The sequence below is a fragment of the Manis javanica genome, chromosome X (genome assembly GCF_040802235.1).
Source record: "Manis javanica isolate MJ-LG chromosome X, MJ_LKY, whole genome shotgun sequence".
Taxonomy (NCBI): Eukaryota; Metazoa; Chordata; class Mammalia; order Pholidota; family Manidae; genus Manis; species Manis javanica.
In genome coordinates this window covers 31,282,496-31,308,507 of record NC_133174.1, presented here as the reverse complement: position 1 = coordinate 31,308,507, position 26,012 = coordinate 31,282,496, and the positions used below count along the sequence as shown (strand labels likewise).

General features: G+C 38.9%; 2 protein-coding genes across 5 annotated transcripts in view; one reads left to right on the top strand and one right to left on the bottom strand.

Moving 5' to 3' along the window:
• The window catches only part of SRPX (sushi repeat containing protein X-linked), an 85,537-nt gene extending 72,679 nt beyond the window's left edge, over positions 1-12,858 (top strand). For both annotated transcript variants that reach the window (XM_037001527.2, XM_037001526.2), the window contains 2 exons: positions 8,534-8,655; positions 12,397-12,858. In XM_037001527.2, the coding sequence (XP_036857422.1) occupies positions 8,534-8,655; positions 12,397-12,580 (306 nt within the window). In that variant the 3' untranslated portion in view covers positions 12,581-12,858. The remainder of the gene's footprint in view (positions 1-8,533; positions 8,656-12,396) is intronic.
• The window catches only part of SYTL5 (synaptotagmin like 5), a 239,796-nt gene continuing 222,915 nt past the window's right edge, over positions 9,132-26,012 (bottom strand). For all 3 annotated transcript variants that reach the window (XM_037001524.2, XM_037001520.2, XM_037001525.2), the window contains 2 exons: positions 23,955-25,706; positions 9,132-9,352 (listed from right to left, as the gene is read on the bottom strand). The gene's annotated coding sequence lies outside the window, so the exon portion shown is untranslated. The remainder of the gene's footprint in view (positions 9,353-23,954; positions 25,707-26,012) is intronic.

The window sequence follows — 26,012 nt, the reverse complement described above, 5'->3', positions numbered from 1 at the left end:
GAGAACTTTTAAGATCTCTCTTACCTTTCAGATATGCAAAAACAGTACTATTAACTGTAGTCACCCATGCTGTACATTCCATCCCCAGGATGTACTTATTTTATAACTGGAAGTTTGTGTCCTTTAGTCCCTTTACCCATTTTGCTCACCCACTGCCCCAACCCCTAACCTCAGGAAAACACCGGTCTGTTCTCTGTGTCCGAGCTTTAGTTTGGTTTTTTGTTTTAGATTCCACATATAGGTGAGATCACACAGTATTCGTCTTTCTCAGTCTGACTTATTTCACTTAGCATAATACCCACTAGGTCCATCCATGTCGTCGGAAATGTCAAGGTTTCATTCTTTTTTAATGCTGAGTAATATTCCCTTGTGTATATGTACCACATTTATCCATTCATCCATTGGTGGGCATTTAGGTTATTGAAAACATCCTGTGCGCCATTGTGACATTATCTTTTCTCTGCATAGATCTTTTTCCCCCAGTTTTATTTAGATGTAATTGACATACACCACTGTATAAATTAAGGTGTACAGCACAATGGTTTGATTTACATATACTGTGAAATGATTACCACAGTAAATTTAGTCAGCATCCACCATCTCATAGATACAATAAAAAGAGAAAGCAAAAAAAATTTTTCTTGTGATGTGAACTCTTAGGTTTAGCATTTTTTAATTTTATTTTTAAAAATTGATCTTTTCAAAATATTTTGAGGTACATACAATAAATGCACAAATATTGGTATACAGCTTGATGAATTTTGCCATGTGTATAAACTCATATAACCATCACCCAGATCAAGATATTGAACAGGTTTGACTCAACTTTCATACAGATCACATGGCAGTGTTAACTATACTCACCATGCTGCCTATTACATCCCTAGTAAATATTTATCTTGTAACTGGAACTTTGTACCTTTTGAACACCTTTCTCCAAACCCCCCAAACTCTGCCTTTGGTAACCCCAAATCTGATAGTTTTCTATGAGTTCTGTTTTCAGAGGCCACAGATAAGTGAGATCACTCAGTATTTGTCTTTATCTTATTTCACTTAGCATAGTGCCCTCAGGGTCCATTCATGTGGCAAATGGCAAGATTTTATCCTTTTTATGGCTGAACTATTTCATTGTGTGTATGTGTATATATGTATTTTCTCTTTATCCATCAATGGACCCTAATGTTTCCATATCTTAGCTATTGTAAATAATGCTGCAGTGAACACGGGATTTGCCTATATCTTTTCAAGTTAATGTTTTCATTTTTTTTCTGATAAATACCCAAAGTAGAATTGCTGGACCATATGGTAGTTCTATTTTTAATTTTTCAAAGAGCCTCCATACTGTTTTCTGTAGTAGCTGTACCAATTTACATTCCCACCACCAGTGCACAAGAATTGCCTTTTCTCCACATCGTGATCAATATTTGCTCTTGTGTTTTTTGATGATGGCCTTTCTAACAAGCATGAGGATATCTCATTGTGATTTGATTTGCATTTCCTAGTAACTACTGCTGTTGAGCATCTTTTAATGTACCTGTTTCATGTATCATCTTTGGAAAACTGTCTATTCTTTTACCATTAATTGGATTATTTGAGGGTTTTGTGTTTTTTTTGCTATTGAGTTGTGTGAGTTCTTTATGTATTTTGGATATTAACCCCTTATCAGATAACGTGGTTTAAAATATTTTTTCCCATTCTTGAAGGTTGATTCACCTTGTTGATTATTTCTTTTGCTATGCAGAAGCTTTTTAGTTTGATATAGTCCCATTGGTTTATTTTTTATTTTGTTGCTTGTACTTTAGGTGTCATATCCAAAAAATCATTACCAAGACCTACATCAACTACATCAAGGACTTTTTTTTTAACCTGTTTTCTTCTAGGAGCTTCATGGTTTCAGTTCTTATGTTGAAGTCTTTTAATCCATTTTGAGTTAATTTCATTAATATCCAGTTTTTCCAGCATCATTTATTGATAAGACTTTTTTCTCTTGAGTATTCTCGGCTCCTTTGTCAAATATTAGTTGTCTGTATATGCTTGGGTTTATTTCTGGGCTTTCAGTTTTGTTCCATTGATCTATGTGTCTCTTTTTATGCCAGTACCATACTATTTTTAATATATAGCTACTATACTGTAGCTTGAAATCAGGAGGTAAGATGCCTCCCACTTTGTTGTTTTACTTTAGCTCTTTGGTATCTCTTGTGTTTCCATGTAAATTGTAGGATTGGTTTTTCTACTTCTGTAAAATATGCTATTGGAATCTTGATAGGGATTGCATGAATCTATAAATGGCTTTTGGTAGTATGCACATTTTAACAATATTCTTCCAATCCACGAAAAGGATACCTTTATATTTAATTATGCCTTCTTTGATTTTTTTATCAATGTCTTGTAGTTTTCAGATTAGGGATCTTTTACTGCCTTGGTTATTCCTATGTATTTTACTGTTTTGATGCTATTGTAAGTGGGATTGTTTTCTTTTTCTGATAATGTTTTTAGGGTATAGAAACCCTAGTAATTTTTATGTGTTAATTTCATGTCCTGCAACTTTACTGAATTCATTAATTCTAACAGTTTTTTGGTGGAGTCTTTAGGGTTTTTCTCTATATAAAATCATGGCATCTGCAGATAGAGACAATTTTACTTCTTTCCAATTCTGTTATGTTTTATTTCCTTTTCTTGCCTGATTGCTCTGGCAAGGTCTTCCAGTACTATGCTGGGTGGGAATTGTGAGACTGGGCATTCTTGTCTTGTTCCTGATCTCAGAGGGAACATCTTCTACCACTGAGTATGAAACTAGCTGTAGGCTTATCATATGTGGTCTTTATTAGGTTGAGGTACTTTCCTTCTATACCTAATTTGTTAAGTTTTTATCATGAATAGATACTGAATTTTATCAAGTGCTTTTTCCTGTCTTTATTGGGATGACCATGTGACTTCATCCTTTATACTATTCTTATATATCACATGAATTTGTATACGTTGACCATGCTTGCATCCCAAGAATAAATCCCACTTGATCATGGTGAATTATCCTTTTAATGTGCTGCTGAATTCAGTTTGCTAGCATTGTATTAATTTTTGCATCCATACTAATCAGGGATATTGGTCTGTAGTTTTCTATTCTGGTAGTGTCGTTATCTGGCTTTCGTATTGGGGTAATGTTGGCTTTATTAAGTGAATTTGAAAGTATTCCATCCTTTTCAGTTTTTTGGAAGAGTTGATGAAGGACTGGTGTTAATTCTTTAAATGGTAAAATTTACCAATCCTGGGCTTCTTATTCATTGTGAGACATTTTTATTACTGATTCAGTCTCCTTACTAGTAATTGATCTATTCTTATTTCCTATTGCTTCACGGTTCAGTTTTGGTAGTTTTTATGCTTCTAAGAATTTTTCCTTTTCTTCTAGGTTGTCTGGATTTTTGGGGCCACATGTTGTTCATGGTAGCCTCTTAGGATTCTTTTTATTTCTGTGGGATCAGGTGTAAAGTCTCTTTGTTATTTATCATTTTGATAAATGGGGCTCTCTTCCTTGGTTAGTCTAGCTAAAGGTTTGTCAATTTTATCTTTTGAAAGAACCAACTATTAGTTTAATCTTTTCTGTTGCTTTTCTGGTCTCTATTTCATTTATTTCTGCCCTAATATTTATTATTTCTTTCCTTCTGCTAGCTTTGTGCTCAGTTTTTTCTTTTTCTAGTTCCCTAAGATGTAGAGTTGAGTTTGGGAAATTTCTCTTTACTTAATGTAGATGTTTATTGCTATGAACTTGCCTCTTAGAGCTACTTTTGTTGCATTTCATAACTTTTGGCATGTTGTATTTACATTTTCATTTGTCTCAAGATTCCTTTTTATTTTCCCTTTAATTGCTTTAATCCATTAGTTATTCAGGAGAGTGTTGCTTAATTTCCACCTATTTGTGAATTTCAAGTTTCCTCTTGCTATTGATTTCTAGTTTCATATTATTGCAGTCAGAGAAGATACTGGTATAATTGCAGTCTTTTTGAATTTGCTAATACTTGTTTTGTGGCTAAATATATGGTCTATCCTAGAGAAATGTTCTGTGAGCACTTAAGAATGTATATTCTGTTGTCAGAATGTTCTGTGGATGTCTGCTAGGTCCATTTGGTCCATAATGTTCAAATCTGTTTTCTTATTGATTCTGTCTATATAATCTTTCCATTACTGAGAGTGGGGCATTAAAATCCTCAACAATTACTATATTGCTGTTTATTAGTCCTTTAAGCTATGTTAATTTTGCTTTATATATTTAGGTGATCTAATGTTGGGCACATAAATACTTATAATTGCTTTTTCTTTTTGATATATTGACCCTTTTTTGTCTCCTACCATTTTTAGATTAAAGTCTATTTTGTCTGATACAACTACCCCTGCTTTTTTATTTTTATTTTTTGGGTTATCATTTACTTGAAATATCTTTTCCCCATCCCTTCATTCTCTGTATGTGTGTCTTTAAGGCTAAAAGAGTCTCTTATGGGCAGCATATTGTTGAATCCTATTATTTTTTAACCTGAATCGGCCATTCTATGTCTTGAGTGAAGAATTTAATCCATTTACATTTGAAGTAATTATTGATAAGTAAAGACTACTGCCATTTTGTTAATTTTTTTTCTGGTTGTTTCATAAATTCACTGTTCCTTTGTTTTTTACCATGCAGGCTTTTTGTGTGTTTTGATGTCTTAATGGTGTCAGTATACTTTGACTTCTTAATCATGTTCTTTTGTGTAATTCCTACATGGTTTTTTCCCTTGTGGTTACCATGACACATAAAATATCTTAATTATCAACATCACTTAATAATCAAGTTAATTGATATAAACCAGTATCAACTTCAGTAAAATTCCTAAGCTTTTATACTTTACTTCCCCTCCTTCTTACACGTTAGATTATTGATGTTACATTTTACATATTTTTTATATTGTGCCGCTAAAAGCATTGTTATAGTTTTGATTCTTTTTACATTTGTTTTTAACTTTTAAACTAGAGTTGTAAGTGAATTATGCACCACTGTTACCATATTACAGAATCCACCACTGACATTTTATTTACCATTAGCAGTGAATTTTACACACTGACTTCCTGTTTTCATGATTAATTAGCATCCTTTTATTTCTACTCAAAGAATTCCTTTCAGCATTTCTTTTAAGACAGGTCTAGTGGTGATGACTTTTGTTTGTTTCGGAAGGTCTTTTGCCCTCCATTTCTGAAGGACAGCTTTGCCAGGTAATTTCTTTGACAGGTTTTTTTCTTTCTTTCAATATTTTGAATGTGTCATTCCATTCTTTTTTGGCCTGAAAAGTTTCTGTTGAGAATTTTATTGATAGCCATATGGGGGGTCCCTTGTGTGTAACTTCTCTCTCTCTTCTTGTGCTGCTTTAAAAAGTCTTTGTCTTTGACTTCTGACAATTTAATTGTAATGTATCTCATTCTAGCCCTATTCAGGTTCAACCTATTTGGGAACTTTTGGGCCTCTTGGATCTGGATGTCTCTTTCTCTTCCCAGGTTTGGGAAGTTCTTAGCCACATTGCTTTAAATATACTGTCTGTCTGTCCCATTCTCTTTTTCTTCTGGAATTCCCACACTGTGAATATTGTTTCTTTTCATTTGTCCCATAAGTCCTGTGGATTTTCTTCACTCTGTTTTGTTCTTTTTCTTTTTGCTCCCCTACCTGGGTAATTTCAAATGTCCTGTGTTCCAGGTCACTGATTGTTTCTTCTGCATGGCCAAGTCTGCTTTTAAAGCTCTCAGTTGAAAGTTTCAGTTCAGTTACCGTATTTTCTTTAACTCCAAATTTGTTTTTTTCCTGTTTCTTTGTCAAACTTCTTATTTTTTTCATGTAGTGTTTGCCTGATTTCATCTTGTCTATGTATTTTTATAGTTCACAAAACTTCAAGATGATTATTCTGAATTTGTTGACCATTCATAGATCTCCAGGTTGTTAGCATCAGGTATTATTTACCTGTTTCCTTGTGGTCCTGGATTCCTTACATTGGTATCAGTACATTTGAGTAAGTGGTCTCCATTTCCAGACTTTGTGGGTTTGCTTTGGCTGAGAGTTCTTCACCCGTCAACTCAGTCTGGGTTTCTGGATGTGTGTGCTGGTAACTTCCTTGGGTAGGTGGGGCCTGCTATTAGGGTCTGTTTTTGACCAAGGCAACTGTTCAAGCTCTGAGGTTGGGGTGGGGGTGGGGTGTTGTGTGCCACTTAGAACAGCTGGATAGGACTGCTGGCTTGGTTCACTGTACAAGTGAGGCCATAGGAAGGGTTTTGTAGTTGTCTGGATTCTCTCTGGTCATGTTAAATAGACAATTGGAACTGGGTACTGCACTTAGCAGTAGGTAGGGCTGTGTATTAGCTACCCTGCCCTGGCAAGCAGCAGGATGGAACTCAGGGCTCTCATGCTTATTGTCTGGGGACCTGAATCAGGCAACTGTGCACTGAATATCCTCGTTAGGGGAGGCCACCAGTTTTGCTCTACACACAAGGAAACACAGGCTGTGCTCTCTGTTCAAGTGTCACTGTAAGCAGAGCTGTTGGTTGGGCTATGTAGCATCCTGTGTGTCTTGGCAAAGTTCCCTGGTTGAGCCATCTGAAGGCTGTATTCAGCAATAAGTGGGGTTTTGAATTAGTGGGGCTAGGAATTGGTTTCCCTGCCTGGGTGCAGCAGGAAAAGTAGCTCCAAGGCCACTAATACTCTTTGTTTATGGTCTTGACTGAAGCTGCACCATGTTCCAAGTTCCCTGGCTAAACAGGGCCAGTAGCTTTGCTGAGGTGGTGATCAGCTCTGCCCACCTACCTCCCAGCTCAGGAGCTGTTGATTATGCAGCTTCTAGGTGTTTTCACCAGCCTTCCCTGTCAGATGGATCTATGACCCAGGCTCGTACCTTGGTGGGATGGGGAAGCCTACTTTCAGCAACTCCTATATTCCCAAACAGGCTTTCTGGTTGAGAGGAGCCAGGAACCTAGATGCATCATAGGTGCTGCTATGAATTAACTTCCACTCCTTGGTGTAGCAAGGAACCCTCCAGTGAGAGTGCAATGATGGTGTCCCCTAGCCTATGTTCCCTAAGAGCACCTCTGGAAGCCTCTAGGTGTATGCCAGACATGAAGCCTGCCCCTAGGGCCAAAGATCCAGGACAAATAAATAGGCTTCTTTCACCAAAAGACTGGTGGTGTTTCAGTCGTGTGTCTGCAGTGCCCTGGGGTGGTAGCCTGCCAAGAACTCTGATTATTAATGGGACCCAGAAATGCAAGTCCGCCTGGGAACTAGAGCCAGGCCATCAAGGGGCATCCAGTGGGTGGCTGCCGCAAAGCACCAGGGCACCAGATGTAAACTCTGGGGCACCAAACACTTATAAGAGCTCCCCTTCAATAGATGTTGCTGCTGTGGGGCATGGGAGAGGGCGCACATGAAGATAGCACCCACCCTCTGAGGTCTCTGAAAGGTTTACAGTCAGCCTTTAGATGTGTTCAATTAGAAGACTGTCCCTTAGGCTGCAGCTATGATGATAAACTAATAAATAGGCCTCTTTCACAGGAAAACAGAGCTGTGTCTGTTACCTCTTGCTGTGCCCATAGAGTAGTAGCTGTTTAAGACTTCTTTAGCTGTTGGTTACAGGTCTGTGGGAGCTGCGAACGGAAGCCCCACTGGGCAGCAGAGCCAGGTGATGTAGAGGTGTTCCCTGGCAGCAGCTGTAAAAGTCAGGGTGCCAGACAAGGGAATAAGTGCCTTTCTGGAAGATACCTGTGAACTGGAATAAGGCAGAGGGAGAACACAGAGACTGCATCCACTGGCCTTCACTGCCTGAGAGTCCTGTGGGCCCCTAGAAGTGTGCCAAACTGCAAGTCTACCCCTCAGGCCAAAGCTCCTGGACAAGCAAATCAGTCTCTTTCTCAGGACTGGACACGTGTTCAGTGTGCGGTCTGTGCTGTGCCATGGGGTGGGAATCTACCAGTAGCTGTCTCTCCATGGTTATAGTCCCATGGGATTCAGGCATGCTTCCAGTCAGGTGATGAGTGGGTATCCCCTGGGGAGGCAGCTACAAAAACCAGGTCACCAAATGTAACAACCAGGCACCAGATGAGGACTGGGGAGTTTTCTCCTTGTTTCCTCGCCACATCAGGGTGTGTGGCGGGGATGTCAGGGGTGGAAGCAAGGGCTGATAAGTGGGGTTCTGGACATACTCTCCTTGTAAAGACAAACTAGAATCCCCTGGGGGTGTGGTCCTGGACACCTGAGATATTTGATTCATGCAAAGTTTCACCCCATCTGGAAACACACAGACTACCATTTTGCTGCCCAATTGCTTTGCCAAGCCATTTATGAATGATTCCTCTAGGAAGGTATTTAGGTTTTACAGCCACAAGTTTAACCCCAATTTCTTAACTGTGTTTAGGAGAGTTTGCAGTGGGCAAATAGGTTTCCCCAAACAAAACAGTGCTGCTTCCATCACTCTGTAGCTCGACATGGAAGTCTCCTTTTGAGCCGTGCTCACCCCTCTCCTGTTGGTTTCTCCAGCAAGCGCAGTGTGGCCTGGATCTCCGGCATATCACTGTGGTGGAGCTGGTGGGCGTGTTCCCGACTCTCATCGGCAGGATAGGAGCGAAGATCATGCCTCCAGCCTTAGCTCTGCAGCTCAGGTAGGAGGGAAGTCCTGCTCTTAAAGTGTATCCCCTATAAATGCACTCTGTCTGGTTAGGTTTCCTGATTTCTTGCTCTTCAGAATTGATTTTATGTAACTTTAAACATTTAATTGCTTTTATTCTGAGAATATTATAATCATGCCACCTGGCAGGTTGCTGCTTGTCCAGATATATCATGCAGTGGTAATTACCAGTGTTCTTTTCTTCTCCAATCAAGTGTTTTTGCTTTGTCTTGATTTGGTTTTGCTTGGTGGGGGTGGGAGGGTAGGGGAGAAAAAGAACCTATGGGATCCTGTCTTACTAGGAGGCCAGGCAACCAATTAGCCTCACCAGGCTGGGCCTCTTTCCTCCATGCTTCCAGGGACCCCAGTTTAACAACTATATTTTGGTGACACCTATAAAGCTAAAACCAGGGCATTCAGGCTCTGAGTAATTATACATTAAAGATGCAGAATTCAATAGCCAAGAGGCAATTTCAGAACCTAAATTTTCACTTGCATTTACTGACCATTTGAAAAGGATAATTCAGCTAAAGCAAAACTCCTGAAAATCTTGCTTTCGGATCCATCTTTTTCTCTCAGCCACTACCAGGGAGGGTGTAGATCTCTACTGTACATACTCTTACAGGGTCCCAGGCTGATGGTGGCTCTGCCATCTTGTAGCATGAACATCCAGAACACAGGACTTCAGGTTTCTGCAAAAGAGGAAGAGAGAGTAAAACAAACCACGCCACTCTTAATGCTTCGTGTTGGGGGCATAAAATTGTTCTCTCCCTAGTCCATTGGCCAGAACTTGTCACATCATTGCAACTGAACTCCAAGGGAGGCTGGCAAGTGCAGTTGTTCTGCATTCCCATGAAGAGAATGAAATAGGGCTTGGTCATCGATCACACATGTTCAAAGAGGTTCACAGACATTCCTTGAGTATGATAGAACTATGTCCTTAGTAAGTGTCTAGATGGACACAAGAGCTTCTTTCTCTAATTTTCCTATGTTGCATCTGTCTTCTGATACACCTCATGTATGATTTAAGCCTCTCTCCACCCTAAAAGAGTCCGGCCAATCCACACCAAGGTCAAAAATTCAGAGGGCCAGGGATTGGAAAGAGAAATAGAGGATGCTGGAGTTGCTCTTAGTTGACTGAAGGAGGGAGAAGGCTGGGTCCACTCAAAAGCTTTTCTGTATATACGTATTTTTTGTCCTGCTGCACTTACATCTAGCACCTCTCTGGAGTAATAACATTTCTGAGGTCAGTACCAGATCATCTCAACATTCATCAACATCCAGTACCTAGCACAGTACCTGGCACCATGTTGGTGCTAAGTATATGTAGAGTAAATGACTCTAAGTTGAAACAGATTTACTATTCCCAGGGGTGACAGTAGCCTTTACGACTGTATTTCCAATTACTAACTCCTCCAGTTATAGACTGTAAGACTTGAGAGGATTACATGTCGACATCTGAAAATTTATAATGAAAATCCTCAAAGTAGATTTCATAACACTGTTGCTTCTTTAGAACTACATGTTCATGCCCTTTGTCAATATTTTTAAAAACCTGTTGTGGAACTTTCTAAGTTATTTTATTTGGATTGCAGATAGGGAATCTCTAAGATGACACCATGTCAAGATTTTATAAACTATTGTTCTGTTCTAAAAATCAAAGAAATTCTATCATTCAGGTTGAATATGTTGGGACAATCAGAGATTTCTTCAGGCTGAAAATGATTTAATAAGCAACAATTAAGTTGCACAAATGAACTTTGAGAGCCTGCACTGAGTCCTCTGTTAAAGTGGATTTCTGGGTTCCACCCCCAGAGGTTCTGGTAGGCCTAGCATGGGGCCTAAAAATTTGTATTTCTAGCACATTCCCAGTGTTGCTGGTCTGGGGATCGCACTGTGAGAACCACTGGCCGAGGGTTTTTACAGAAGGCTTCAGTTTTGAAGTGGACAGATTAAAAAGCAGCCTATAAAAAGGTCAGACATTGTGTAGCCAGAAAATAGTCCAAACATATGACATGCAGAGATATAGCTCACACGCATTACCTAGTGGCTGTGTCAGGCTGCATGGCCCTGTAGCAGACCTGTCAGTGAGCTATAAGGGACTTGCCAGATGGATACTTTATTTTTATTTTTTGCCTTTGGATTGAGTCTAACACAGAGTAGAAAGAGCCAAAAGGGGAAACATGACAGAAGAGGAGAAGCAGAGTGCCTGGGGAGTATGAAAATTCTCTTGTCTGGTTAGAATACTAGTTTCAAATGGCACTGAAGCTATGATAAAGCAATTCGAGGACAGCAGCACAAAATAGGTTGGGGGTCTGCTGTTTTAAGGCCACCCTGCTTTCTTGGTCTCATTTCTTTAAACTCTGGATGTATGGGCTAATTCATGCTCTCTAATATCCAGCAATCACAAGGATGATAGGGACTGAGAATGCCACAATTTTTACAAGTGTATTTTTGAGGCGTAATTGATATATAACAGTTTTAGGCATACAACATAATGCAGTATATTTGTTAGTGTATAGTCTGCGATCCTCTGTATATTCTGTAGTATCAGTTGTAATGTCTCCTACTTTGGATTTTTTTTCTCTTTTTTTTGGTGCTGGGTTAGCTAAACGGTTCTCCTTTCAAAGAACTAGCTCTTGGTTTCATTGATATTTTTTCTATTGTCTCTTCAGTCTCCATTTCATTGATTTCTCCCTTCTAGTAATTTGGGGGCTTTGTTCTTTTTCTAGTTCCTTGCTGGATAATGTTCCATGCGTACTTGTTAAGTCTATCTGGTCTAATGTGTTTAAGGCTAACGAGTCCTTATTTTCTTTCCACATGATCTATCTGTTGATGTAAGTGGGTATTAAAGTCCCCTGTTATCACTGCTGTTTCTCCCTGTAGGTCTATAATATTTCCTTTATATATTTAAGTGCTCCTTTGCTGGGTACATATTTACAAATGCTATGTCCTGTTATTGGACTGACCTCTTAATCTATTTTGTCTGTTATAAGCATAGCTACCCTAGCTTTCTTTTGGATTTCATTTTCATGGAATATCTTCTTCTATCCCTTCACTTTCTGTGTGTATCCTCACATCTGACATGAGTCTCTTATAGGCACCACATACAGGGGATCTGGCTTTTGTAAATCCTTTTGGCTACCCTGTCTGAATTATTGACAGGTATGGACTTACTGCCATTTTTTCATTGTTTCCTGGAGAGGGGAGGCAGATGGGCAGTGGGAGAGAGAGGGGCGAGAGATATAAGAGGGGCAGAAAGATACTGGGACAGAGAATCACACAGCAAGGGAGAGGCACAGTGGGACAGAATGATAGAGGAAAGCACAGGGATGGAATGAAGGACAGAGACTCACATGAGAGTGAGACAGAGGACAGACACACACAAGGGAACAGGGGTGCAGGAGAGGGGCAGAGATGGAGGGAGACACAGGCCTTTATCATTGAGAGCCGTGCTACTCTACCTTTTCCAGATGCGGCAGTCATCTGGGGCTCTTGCTAATCATGCAGATTCAAATGCAAGTGGTTTGGGGCAGAGCATGGGCTGCTCCACTTCTAACAAGTTCCCATGAAGAGCTACTGATCCAAGGACCACACTTTGAGTAGCAAGGGTCTAAAGGATGATTCGGTCCTTTATGGTATTAAGCCTTCCCCTGCACAGTGTCACCGTGATGCTGGTCAGTCCACTAGCCCCCTCGGGAGTCAGGTTTGACAGTCTTCTCTCTGCCTGCCCTAGGTTGCTGCTGCGCATCCCGCTCTACTCCTTCAGTATGGTGCTGGTGGACAAGCATGGCATGGACAAGGAGCGCTATGTCTCCCTGGTGATGCCCGTGGCCCTGTTCAATCTGATTGACACTTTCCCCCTGAGGAAAGAAGAGATGGTCCTGCAAGCTGAAATGGGCCAGACCTGTAGCACCTGAGGTCTCAGCAAGTCCTCTTCTCTTTCTACATGGTGCCTTAAAAATATCCTTGATGTACAGATTTTTATTTGTAATTTTTTAAAGTCTATTTTATTATGAGCTTTCTTTGCACTTCAAAACTAGCACACTGCTTTTTGTACCTCTGCTTTTGGTAACTCTTTCTCTTTACCCCAACATGGCTGGTTGATGTCAGAGAAATTTGTGCTATTCCATGTGCCACATAACTTTTTTTTATATAAAACTTTATTAATAAAATGTTTGGAGCAAAATTACTAAAATTTGTTTTGTTTTTCATGCACCGGCCGTACTTGGTTGGTGTGGCAGTGGTTGTAGAGATGGAAGAGTCAGTCTTGTCTGTCAGGAGGGGGTCAGCTGAGCTGTCGGGTGTTGGAGCAGCTGATCAAAGCAGCAAGCCAAAAACGAAAGAGGTAAGCCTTCAGTCACCGACTGTGATGGCAAGGTGAGAGGCTAAAAGCTGAGGATATGCCAAGTCTCCTTCTTCTATTCTCCCCAGTGGGCCAGGGCACCAGTTGGAGATCAGGTGGATAAGCACAGACATTGGGGGTGGGGGCATCACTGTTGAGGGAGCACCAGACTGGCAGTTTATGGAAAGGGCTGGGAATGGAAAAGTACTGGATGCTGAGTCAGCATGCAGAAAAGTGCCATCAAGGTTTCCCCTTCTTTCCTCCTCTAGGAGGTTTAGAGGGGCATGAAGCTGACGTCTGCCCATGTCCTCAGATAAAGAGACCTAGGAATGCAAAGACGTGAAAGACGACGAGCACACAGAGTTGGAAGGGGGATGCCACATCCTTGGTCGCAGGGCTGTCCAGAGACTGTGCTGCACCCACTGTGCACCAAGTCCCTGCGCGGAGGGCAGCCTTCTCCAGTGAGACCTTCCAGGGAAAGCCTTTGTGCTGGCCTAAGGCCGGGACTACAGAGATCACACGCCATTTGATAACCAGGAGTCTGACTCCTCAACCCTCCCAGACAAACCTTGAAATTTCCCCTTGTTTTGGAATATCAGTTTGGTTCCCAATCCATTCCTGAACAAACAAAATGACTACATTAAGGATGGAAAGTCCAAATTCTAACATACAGACATTAAAAACTAAAAAATTTGGCAACTTTTTTTAAAACATTGGGCAGTGATTGCTATCCTGTGACTAGGTTTATATTCTATTTACAAGTACGATTTTTTTCACACAGCACACTGGTAGCCACTCTGTCTTCTGTCTCCGTCAGATGTATCACATAAAGGTCAATGGCATGCACGGGAGAGGAATGTTAACCAGTGACTAGATTAGAAGCCTTGAAAATTTCAAAAGATCCTTCATCACAATTAAGCAAGCATATATTAGATACAGTAAAGCGCTCTTGTCTGTGAAAAACCATCCTGTGCCCTTTGCTCTTCAGCCTGAAAGGTCCAAGCCTTGAAGATGAGCTGTTGTTTAAGGAACTGCCCTGATTTCTTTAAACCTATCTTCCTGATGCACTTAGACTATTACAGGCACTTTGGCCAAACAGATACACAGACTATGTGAAGAAGACTGAGTATACTGTGGTATTTACAAAATAAATACCTAGAGCGATGTCAGCATTATGGTGGCATGAGTTGTTTCTTCTCATTCTTCCCCTTCTGTTTACAACTAATTGGACATCCATAACTGAACAAAAGCAACTCTGCAGTAACACACCGGGACACCTGAGAGATCCAGCCATTTGTGCATCCAAAGGTGGATGGACAAGACCTTGGAAGAGGCTATATAGCCAAGGAAATTGTGAAGGCTGTGGTGGTGGCACCAGAGGCCACTTAGCAGAGGAGGAAGAAATGAAAGGAGGTGAGTGGAAGTCAGCTGGGCCATGTGGGCTGCAGCTGGAGGGTCCTGGTTGCTTTTCAGCAATGCCTCAGATTTTTGAAGAGTGACCTACATGATTAGGGGGAAGGAAAGGAAGAAGGCAGACAAAGCTGACTAAAGGAACTTGTTTCCTGCTATCTGCCCAGCAGATCATAGGTGGGGACCCCTACGATCCCACCATTCTAAGCTCCCCGTACCAGGTGTTGGGCACAGCCAAAGCCCCAAGTGCCACACACACACCTTCCCTCACTCTACCAACTTTCTTTTTCTCCACTAGCTTTTTCATGAGTGTGCTCCAAACATTAGTGGGGAGTCAACTCTCATAAGAGAAACTAAAAATGTTTGCTATAGCACCACCTTCTGGGAACACAGGCTCACTACCAACCTGCTGAACTGTTAGAATTCAGAGTAAACAAAGCCTTACCTAAATAAGAAAGGTGTTCCCTACTTCAAATGCAGCAGCAAAGGCACATTTCATCAAACACTATGCAATATTGTATCACAAAGAGGAAACGGCAATTCTTCAGTAACTGAACCCAAAGACAGAATATTATGATCTGATAAAGAATTCAAAATAGCTGTTATGAAGAAATTCAGTGAGCTACAAGGAGACTAAAAAGGCAATCCAATGAATTCAGAGACAAAATTTATGAAAAGGAGTACTATAACAAAGAGACTGAAATTCTAAAATACAACCAAAGAAGTTCCAGAGCTGAAGAACTCAATAAGTGACATGAAGAATGCATTAGAAAGCACTGGAAATAGGACAGATCAGATGGAAGAAAATAAGTGAGCTTGAGGATAGTTACAAATAATTCCAGTGGAAGAGGAGAATTCATATTTTTAAAAAGTGAAGAAACCCTTTGAGAACTACCAGACATCAGAAGAACTAAGATAAGAATAAAGGGTATACAAGAAGCAGAAGAAAGGGAGAGAGGGGCAGAGAGCTTATTTAATAATATCTGAGCATTCCCCAAACATCAGGAACAGTCTGGATCTAGAAGTACACAAAGCTAATAGAACACCTTATTATCTCAATGCAAAAAGATATTCTCTAGGGATGGAAAAAGATATTTCATGCAACTAATAGAAAAAAGCAGGAGTTGCAGTACTTGTATCAGACAAAATAAGACTTCAAAACAAAGAAAGTCACAAGAGACAAAGAAGGACATTACATAATGATAAAGAGGTCAATCCAACAAGAAGATATGACCATTATAAATATCTATTCACCTAACACAGGAGCACCTACATATGTGAAACAAATACTAACTGAATTAAAAGGGGAAATAGAATGCAATGCATTCATTCTAGGAGACTTCAACACTCCACTAACTCTGAAGGACAGATCAGCCAGACAGGAAATAAGTAAGGACACAGAGGCACCAAACAACACACTAGACCAGATGGACCTAACAGACATCTACAGAACTCTACACCCAAAAGCAGCAGAATACACATTCTTCTCAAGTGCACATGGAACATTTTCAAGAATAGATCATAAACTAGGCCACAAAAAAAGCCTCAGTAAATTCAAAAATATTGAAATTGTACCAACTACTTTCTCAGACCACAAAGGTATGAAATTAGAAATAAACTATGCAAAGAAAATGAAAAATCCCACAAACACATGGAGGCATCACACCATGCTCCTAAATAACCAATGGATTGATGATCAAATAAAAACAGAGATCAAGCAATATATGGAGACAAATGACAACAATAATTCAACACCACAAAATCTGTGGGACACAGCCAAGGCCATGCTAAGAGGAAAGTATATTTCAATGCAGGCCTACCTCAGGAAAGAAGAACAACCCCATATAAGCAAACTAAACTCACAATTAATGAAACTAGAAAAAGAACAAATGAGGCCCCAAGTCAGTAGGAGGGACATAATAAAGATTAGAGCAGAAATAAATAAAATTGAGAAGAATAAAACAACAGAAAGAATGAAAGCAAGAGCTGGTTCTTCAAGAAAATAAACAAAATAGATAAATCCCTAGCCAGACTTATCTAGAAAAAAGAGAGTCTACTCACATAAACAGAATCAGAAATGGGAAAGGAACAATCACTACAGACACCACAGAAATACAAAGAATTATGAGAGAATACTATGAAAAATTATATGCTAACAAACTGGATAACCTAGAAGAAATGGACAACTTTCTAGAAAAATACAACCTTCCAAGGCTGACCAAGGAAGAAACAGAAAATCTGAACAGACCAATTACAAGCAACAAAATTGAACTAGTAATCAAAAACCTACCTAAGAACAAAACTCCTGGACCAGATAGCTTCACCACTGAATTTTATCAAACATTTAGTGAAGATATAATACCCATTCTCCTTAAAGTTTTCCAAAAAATAGAAGAGGAGGGATACTTCCAAACTCATTCTATGAGGCCAGCATCACTCTAATACCAAAACCAGGAAGACATCACAAAGAATGAAAATTACAGACCAATACCCCTGATGAACATAGATGCAAATATACTCAACAAAATATTAGCAAACCAAATTCAAAAATCCATCAAAAAGATCATCCATCATGATCAAGAAGGATTTATTCCAGGGATGCAAGGATGGTACAGCACTCGAAAATCCATCAACATCATCCACCACATCAACAAAAAGAAGGACAAAAACCACATGATCATCCCCATAGATGCTGAAAAAGCACTCAACAAAATTCAACATCCATTCATGATAAAAACTCTCAACAAAATGGGTATAGAGGGCAAGTACCTCAACATAATAAAAGCCATATATGACAAACCCACAGCCAACATTATACTGAACAGCGAGAAGCTGAAAGCTTTCCCTTTAAAGATGGAGAAAAAGACAAGGATGCCCACTTTCCCCACTTCTATTCAACATAGTACTGGAGGTCCTAGCCACAGCAATCAGACAACACCAAGAAATAAAAGGCATCCATATTGGCCAGGAAGAAGTTAAACTGTCCCTGTTTGCAGATGACATGATATTGTACATAAAAAACCCTAAAGAATCTACTCCAAAACTACTAGATCTAATACCTGAATTCAGCAAAGTTGCAGGATACAAAATTAATACACAGAAATCTGTGGCATTCCTAAATACTAACAATGAACTAGCAGAGAGAGAGAAATCAGGAAAACAATTCCATTCACAATTGCATCAAAAAGAATAAAATACCTAGGAATAAACCTAACCAAGGAAGTGAAAAACCTATACTCTGAAAACTACAAGACACTCATGAGAGAAATTAAACAAGATACCAATAAATGGAAACTCATCCCATGCTCATGGATAGGAAGAATTAATATTGTGAAAATGACCATTCTGCCTAAAGCAATCTACAGATTCAATGCAATTCCTTTCAAAATACCAACAGCATTCTTCAACAAACTAGAGAAAATCATCCTAAAATTCATATGGAACCAAAAAAGACCTTGAATAGCCAAAGCAATCCTGAGAAGGAAGAATAAAGCAGGGGGAATTATGCTCCCCAACTTCAAGCTCTACTACAAAGCCACAGTAATCAAGACAATTTGGTATTGGAAGAAGAACAGACCCATAGACCAATGGAACAGACTAGAGAGCCCAGATATAAACCCAACCATATGTGGTCAATTAATATATGATAAAGGAGCCATGGACATACAATGGGGAAATGACAGCCTCTTCAACAGCTGGTGTTGGCAAAACTGGACAGCTCCATGCAAGAGAATGAAACTGGATTATTGTTTAACCCCATACACAAAAGTAAACTCGAAATGGATTAAAGACTTGAATGTAAGTCATGAAACCACAAAACTCTTAGAAGACAACATAGGCAAACATCTCCTGAATATAAGCATGAGCAACTTCTTTCTGAACGCATCTTCTTGAGAAAGGGAAACAAAAGCAAAAATGAACTCATGGGACTACATCAAACTAAAAAGTTTCTGTACAGCAAAGGACACCATCAACAGAACAAAAAGATATCCTAGAGTATGGAAGAATATATTTGTAAATGACATATCCGACAAGGGGTTAACAACCAAAATATATAAAGAACTTACATGCCTCAACACTCAAAAACCAAATAACCCGATTAACAAATGGGCAGAGGATGTGAAGAGAGTTTTCCAAAAAAAAAATTCAGATGGCCAACAGACACATGAAAAGATGCTCCACATCACTAATCATCAGGGAAATGCAAATTAAAACCACAATGAGATATCACCTCACACCAGTAAGGATGGCCAGCATTGAAAAAACTAAGAACAACAAATGCTGGCAAAGATGCAAAGAAAGGGAAACCCTCCTACACTGCTGGTGGGAATGTAAGCTAGTTCAACCATTGTGGAAAGCAATATGGAGGTTCCTCAAAAACTAAAAATAGAAATATCATTTGACCCAGGAATCTCAACCCTTGGAATTTACCCAAAGAATACAACTTCTCAGATTCAAAAAGACATATGCACCCCTATGTTTACTGCAGCACTTTTTACAATAGCCAAGATACGGAAGCAACCTAAGTGTCCATCAGTAGATGAATGGATAAAGAAGATGTGGTACATATACACAATGGAATACTATTCAGCCATAAGAAAGAAACAAATCCTACCATTTGCAACAACATGGATGGAGCTGGAGGACATTATGCTCAGTGAAATAAGTCAGGCAGAGAAAGACTAGTGCCAAATGATTTCCCTCATTTGTGGAGTATAACAATGAAGCAAAACTGAAGGAACAAAATGGCAGCAGACTCAGAGACTCCAAGAATGAACCAGTGGTTACCAAAAGGCAGGGGTGTGGGAGGGCGGACAGGGAGGGAGGGAGAAGGGGATTGAGGGGTATTATGTTTAATACACATGGTGTGGAGGATCATGGGGAGAACAGTGTAGCACAGAGAAGGCACAAAGTGAATCTGTGGCATCTTGCTGCACTGATGGACAGTGACTGCATTGGGGTATTGGTGGGGACTTGATAAATATGAGTAAATGCAGTAACCACAATGTTTTTTCATGTGAAACCTTCATAAGAGTGTGTATCAATCATACCTTAATTAAAAAATTTTAAAAAAAGACAGTTAAACTAGAAAAAAAAAGATATTCTCTAAGACACATTATAGTAAAATTGTCAAAAGTGAATGATAAAGAATTTTAAAGGCAACCAAGGTAAAGAAGACAGTAACCTACAAGGGAACTCCCATTAAGCTGTCAACAGATTTCTCAGCAGAAACGCTATAGGCCAGGAGACAGTGGAATAATATATTCAAACCAGTGAAAGATAAAATTCACCAGTCAAGAATCCAGCAAAATTATCCTTCAGATATGAGGGAGAAGTAAAGGCTTTACCAGACATAAAGAGATGATTACCACCACTAGACTTATCTTACAAGAAATGTTGAAAGGAGTTCTTCAAGCTGAAGTGAAAAATGAAAGTATGCAAAACTGATTAAGGTGATTAAAAAACTGCAACTCTATTTTAGAATAGTAAATTAAATAATTATAGCATAAAGGTAAAAAACATTAAAATATACAATTTAGTATTGAAATCAATATAAAAGTAATTTATGACATCAAAAATATAAAAGGATGGAACATTTATAGGAAAATGAAGATAAAATAGTCCTTTTTCTGCTATGTGAACTTCATGATAACCATAAAGCAAAAATCTAGAGCAGAGATACAAACCATTAAAAAAAAAACAGAGTAAACCATGGAAAACCAACTTACAAAAGTAGACAAACACAGACACATAAAAGTCAAAATAACCAGAAGGCAAAAGAGAAGAGGGCAGTACTAAGTCTTTACATACCAATAATCACCCTAAATGTAAATGGATTTAACTCACTAATCAAAATGCACAGCATCGTTGGATGGGTTAAAAAAAAAAGACCCAAGTATATGCTGGTATAGATTTATTTAAGTTCTAAAGACACACATAAGCTCAAAGTAAAGGGATAGAACATGATACTTTTAGTTTCTTCTTCCTTGAAATAAGTGGGCTTAGCCATACTTGTATCAGACAAAACAGACTTAAAGCCAAAAACAGTAATAAGAGACAGTCACTATGTAATGATAAAGGGCTCAATACATCAAGAAGATATAACAATCATAATACATATACACTCCCAACACCTAAACACTGAAATATATTGAGCTAACTCAACATCTTAAGGGAGATGTAGACAATACAATAACAGTATGCCACTATCAACAATACAATAATAGTATACCACTATCAACAATAGTTTTGCTGTCCAGACAGGAAATCACCAGGCAAATGTTTGATTTGAGCCATATTTTAAAACAATAGACTGATTTAGCAGACATATATATAATATTCCAACCAAAAGCAGCAAAATACACATTCTTCTCAAGTGAACATGGAACATTCTCCAGGACAGATCATATGATAGGACACATAAAAAATCTTAGTAAATTTAACAAGATTGAAATCATACCAACTATCTTTTTTGACCACAGTGGTATGAGACTAGTAATCAAGATGAAAGAGAGAAGATCTACAAATATGTGGAAACTAAAAATAACACATTTCCAGACACTGAGAAATCAAAAGCAAAATAAAAAATTATCTAAAAAAAAATGAAAATGGAACTACAACACATCAAACCTTGTGGGGTGCAGCAAAAGCATTTCTGAAAGTGTATAGCAATAAATGTATATATTAAGAAATTACAACTTAAGGAACTAGAAAAAGAACAAATTAAGCTTAAAGTTAGCAGAAGAAAGGAAATACCAAAATACAGATTAATGAAATACAGACCAGAAACACAGAAAGGATTAATGAAACTAAGAGCTGGTTCTTCAAAAAAGATGAACAAAATTGACAAACCTTTAGCTAGATTATGAAAAAAAGAGAGAAAAATAAATAAAATCAAAAATGAAAGAGGAGACATTGCAATTGATACACAACTGATACTACAGAAATACATAAAATCATAAGAGACTACTATGAACAATTATAGGACAATAAATTACATAACCTATAAGAAACAGATATACTTCTAGAAACCCACAACCTACCAAGATGGAATCAGGAAGAAAGAAAATCTGCACAAACCAAAAACAAGTAAAGAGATTGAATTGGTATTAAGAAACTCCCAATACAGAAAACTCCAGGACCAGACAGCTTCCCTGGAGAATTCTACCAAACATTTAAAGAATTAACACCAATCTTCCTCCAATTCTTTCAAAATACCAAGGAGGAGGGAACACTCCCATATGAAGCCAGCATTACCTTGATTGCAAAACCAAATAAAGATACCACAAGAAAACTATAGAAACTATCCCTGATGGATATAGTTGTAAAAATTCTCAACAAATTATTAACAAACCAAACTCAAGAACACCTTAAAAGCATTATACACTGTGGCCAAGTAGGATTTATCCTTGGGATGCAAGTATGGTTCAACATACGCCAATCAATAAATGTAATATATCACATCAATTAAATGAAAGATAAAAATCATACCATCTCAATAGACACAGAAAAAAGTATTGGACAGAATACAACATCCTTTCATGATAGAAACCATGAACAGATTGGATATAGAAGGATCATACCTCCATATAAGGGAGCTACAGACACTAAGTGAGGAAAGGATAGTCTCTTCAACAAAAGGTGCTGGGGAAACTGGAGAAACACATGTAGAACAATTAAATTGGACCTCAGTCTCACACCACTCACAAAAATTAACTTGAAGTAGAATAAAGATTGAACATAAGACTTGATATCATAAGACTTCTAGAAGAAATTCTATGGAAGAAGTTCCTCAGTATTGGTTTTCCCGATGACTTTTCAGCCATGATACTAAAACAAAAAAACACAAATATTGATTAACGGGACTACATCAAGCTCAAAAGCTGCACAGCAAAAGAAACAATTAACAAAAAGACAAACTACTGAATGGGACAAAATTTGCCCAAACCACATGTTGGATAAGGGGTTAATATCCAAAATATATAAAGAACTCACACAACTTCAGGGAAAAAAAATCCAATTAAAAAACCCAATTCAAAAATGGCAGAACAACTAGATGTTTTCCCAGAGGACATCAAAATGGTGAACAAACACATGAAAAGATGCTCAACATCACTAATCATCAGAGAAGTACAAACCACAACCACAATGAGATATAATTTCACACCTATTAGAATGGTTATCATTAAGAAGAGACAACTTGTGCTGGCAAGGATGATGTGGTGAAAAGGGAATCCTTATACACTATTGGCAGGAGTGTAAATTGGTCCAGCCATTATGGAAAACAATATGGATGCTCCTCAAAAAATTAAAAATAGAACTACCATATGATCCAACAATTCCACTTCTGGGCATATACCCAAAGGAAATGAAAACAGGAGTTTGAAGAGATACCTGCACCCCCATGTTTATTACAGCATTATTCACAGTAGCCAAGATACACAAACAACCCAAATGCCCATCAGTATAGATGAATGGATAAAAATGATGTAACTTATATACACAGTGGAATATTATTCAGCCATGAGAAAGGAGGCTATCCTGTTATTTGCAACAACATAGGTGAACCTTGAACTAATGCTAATTAGTTAATGCTAAGTGACATAAGTCAGACAGAGAAAGACAAGTGCTATATAGTATCACTTACATGTGGAATTTAAAAAGTCACACCTGTAAAAAAAAAAAAAAGAGTAAAATGGTGGTTTCCAGTAGATATGGGGCAGGGGATAAGATGGATATTGTTTAAAGGTACAAACTTACAATGAGTAATAAATAAGCCATAGAGATCTAATGTACAGTATAAAGAATACAGACAGTAATACATACTATAATCATGCAATGTGATAAATATCACAGTAGCAACCATATTACAATATACAAATATCAAAGTAATACACTGTACACCTTAAAGTCACACAATTTTATGTCAAACTTATTCAATATATATAAATAAATAGTCTACACCAAAATTCTGGGGCATTTCTAATGATTAATTAATAGGCTGTCTTCTAGATTACTAGTTACTACAGATCTTATAGGATATTTCTATGGACCTTTTGGACTCCATAAAAACAAACAAATCCTCAGTTCTGCTTGCTCACACTGTTTAGTATAGAATTTGTGTGTGTGTGTTTGTGTGTGTGGTGAAATGATAAACAGATAAATTGGCTGAACTCAAACTGAAAACTGTCTGCTTCAGTACACGGGAGCAGGAATTTCAGTTCAGTTCTTTTAATCTTTGCTAGGCCACTTGGAATCTGTTCCCCACTCCTGGCCTGCATATGTGTGGTTCGGCAATGAGTGAGAATTCCATGTAATTTATATACAGAATCTGGGGTTCCCCTTGTCTGTCCCATCCCCTTCTGGCTATCTCCTTTCTGAGATGTCCCTGCTGACTTTTCAGTGGCTATGGTCACCCCTACTCTCTCCTCTGGTTCTTCAAACCAGTAAGACTATCTTGATTTATGCCTCCTGAATAAGCCCAGCATGTTGCATACTGCAACTTGCCCTTAGGAAACCCAAACACCCTGATGACTCACCTAGGATAACTGCCTCCTTCTAAGTGATGACAGGCTTCCAGTGTGTGCTTGCTTTTTGGTCAGTTTCCAGTGCCTTCAGGTAGTTTTTATTTTTCTGTCCAGGCATAATTGTCTGCTGGGTTTGGTCCAATAGTAGCTGCTTGACCATTATCAGAAGGCTAGTGAAGGCTAGCCAGAAGGTGGAGGTATCCAGGCCATTCCAAAACAACTGCAGATTTCATCTCCACAAGCTCTCATCCCTTGAGCCTGAGCTTAGATGAATGGGGTAGCAACTGAAGGAGAATAAGGGCAGTGAGGTCACCCAAGGCAGACTGAAGAAAGCATTAATGTCCCAGATGCTGCATCTATAAAATTACCTCAAAACTTAGTGGCTAAAACAACAATAAATATTTATTATGTCTCAGAATGTCTGTGAGTCACAGATTTGAGAGCAGCTTGGCTGACCAGTTCTGGTTTGCCTCTCATGAGGTTGCAGTCAGATGTTGTCCAAGGCTGCAGTCATCTGGAGGTTTGACTGGGGCTGGAGGGTCCACTTCTGTGGTGACTTACTCATGCAACTGACAAGTTGGTAGGGCTGTTGGAAGAGGGCTGTGTTCTTCCCCACATGGGCCTCTCCACAGAGTTACTTGCATATGCTCATAACATGGTGGTTGGCTTCTTCTAGTTGAAGAGATACAAGCAAAGTGGAAGTGACAATATCTTATGACCACCTTAGAAGACACACTTACTCTGACAGGATCCTATTGGTCACACAGGTCAGCCCTATTCATTGTGGGAGGGGAGTATATAGGGCATGGATACCAAGAGGTAAGGATCACTGGGGGCCAATTTTAAGGCTGGTTTCCACAACATCTAAAATCCTATATGTTGGAGAATCTTTCAATGATTTTTAGGATAGGACAGGAGCAGCACAGTGGATAATGCACATAGGTTTGCTCAACATGTATTCAACCCTTTCTAGCATGCAGATGAGAGACTTATAAACTATATTTCCCAGACTACTCCCTTGCAGCTAGGGTGACAAGTGATTAAGATTCCATCAGTCATCTAGATGCCCTCAACTGTGACTTGGTTTCGAAACTGAATCAATGTGTGTGAGGAAAAGCAAAATGCAAGGCATGCACATCATTGGAGACTGTGGCTGAGGCAGTATGGTTCTTTTGCCAATAGCTGATGACAGCCTCTTAATTGGGGCCATGGATTCCTGATGGTAACAAAAATGGAGTGGTTCTAAAACAAGCAAATATAAAAGTGGCTTCCATATTTGGTAGGCAAATTTCTGCTTTTACAGCTTCTTGGCAGATTCCTTTGCAGTTCCAGGTGGTTTAGGGAGTTGCTCTTGGAAGTTTAGCATAAAGTCTATTTCTTCAGCCCTTCACTTCCAGATGAGGAAATCCTTTCTGTTTAATCTACCTGTAGTGGATTCTATTTTCTGCAATTGAATCCTGAGTGATACAGCAAACTAAAGGTGTAGCCTTCAAATACTGCATTTCTTGGACTTTCCTTCCTTGTAATTCTATTGTTAATAGAGATCTTCAAGTACCTCTTGGAGCATTATCTCATAAGCCATAAGGAAATGAGTCAGCACAATTGGCCATTTCTCTTCAGCAATGCGTATTCAGCCAGGTTGAGGAGGAGATAGGGCATAATGCAGGACAAATCTAGAGGTGGAGGGTTGTGGTAAAGGTGTGGTGGTTGGACAGGGTAAGGGAGTTGATTGTAGCCTTGAGAAAATACATGTCCAGGATCAGTCTGAAAAGAAATAAGGACAGAAATGAATCAGTAATAAGGCTGATATGTTGAAAGAATGTAGGGAAGGGCTAACAATCCTAATGTGGTTGAAGAGTGAATGAGTATAAAGCCAGGAGGCATTTAGAATATAGGTGATAGCCAGAGAACAGAAGAAAACATCACTGGAATTGTGATTAGGGAATTTGATGTTGTGATAATGAGAGCTCCTGGCAAGAGTTAAGGCAGACGAGATAAATGAGATCAAGTTCCAAAGGTTTATGTAAGTGTGGAGGATAGAACTGACTGTCTACAGGTGACTGTAAGGGG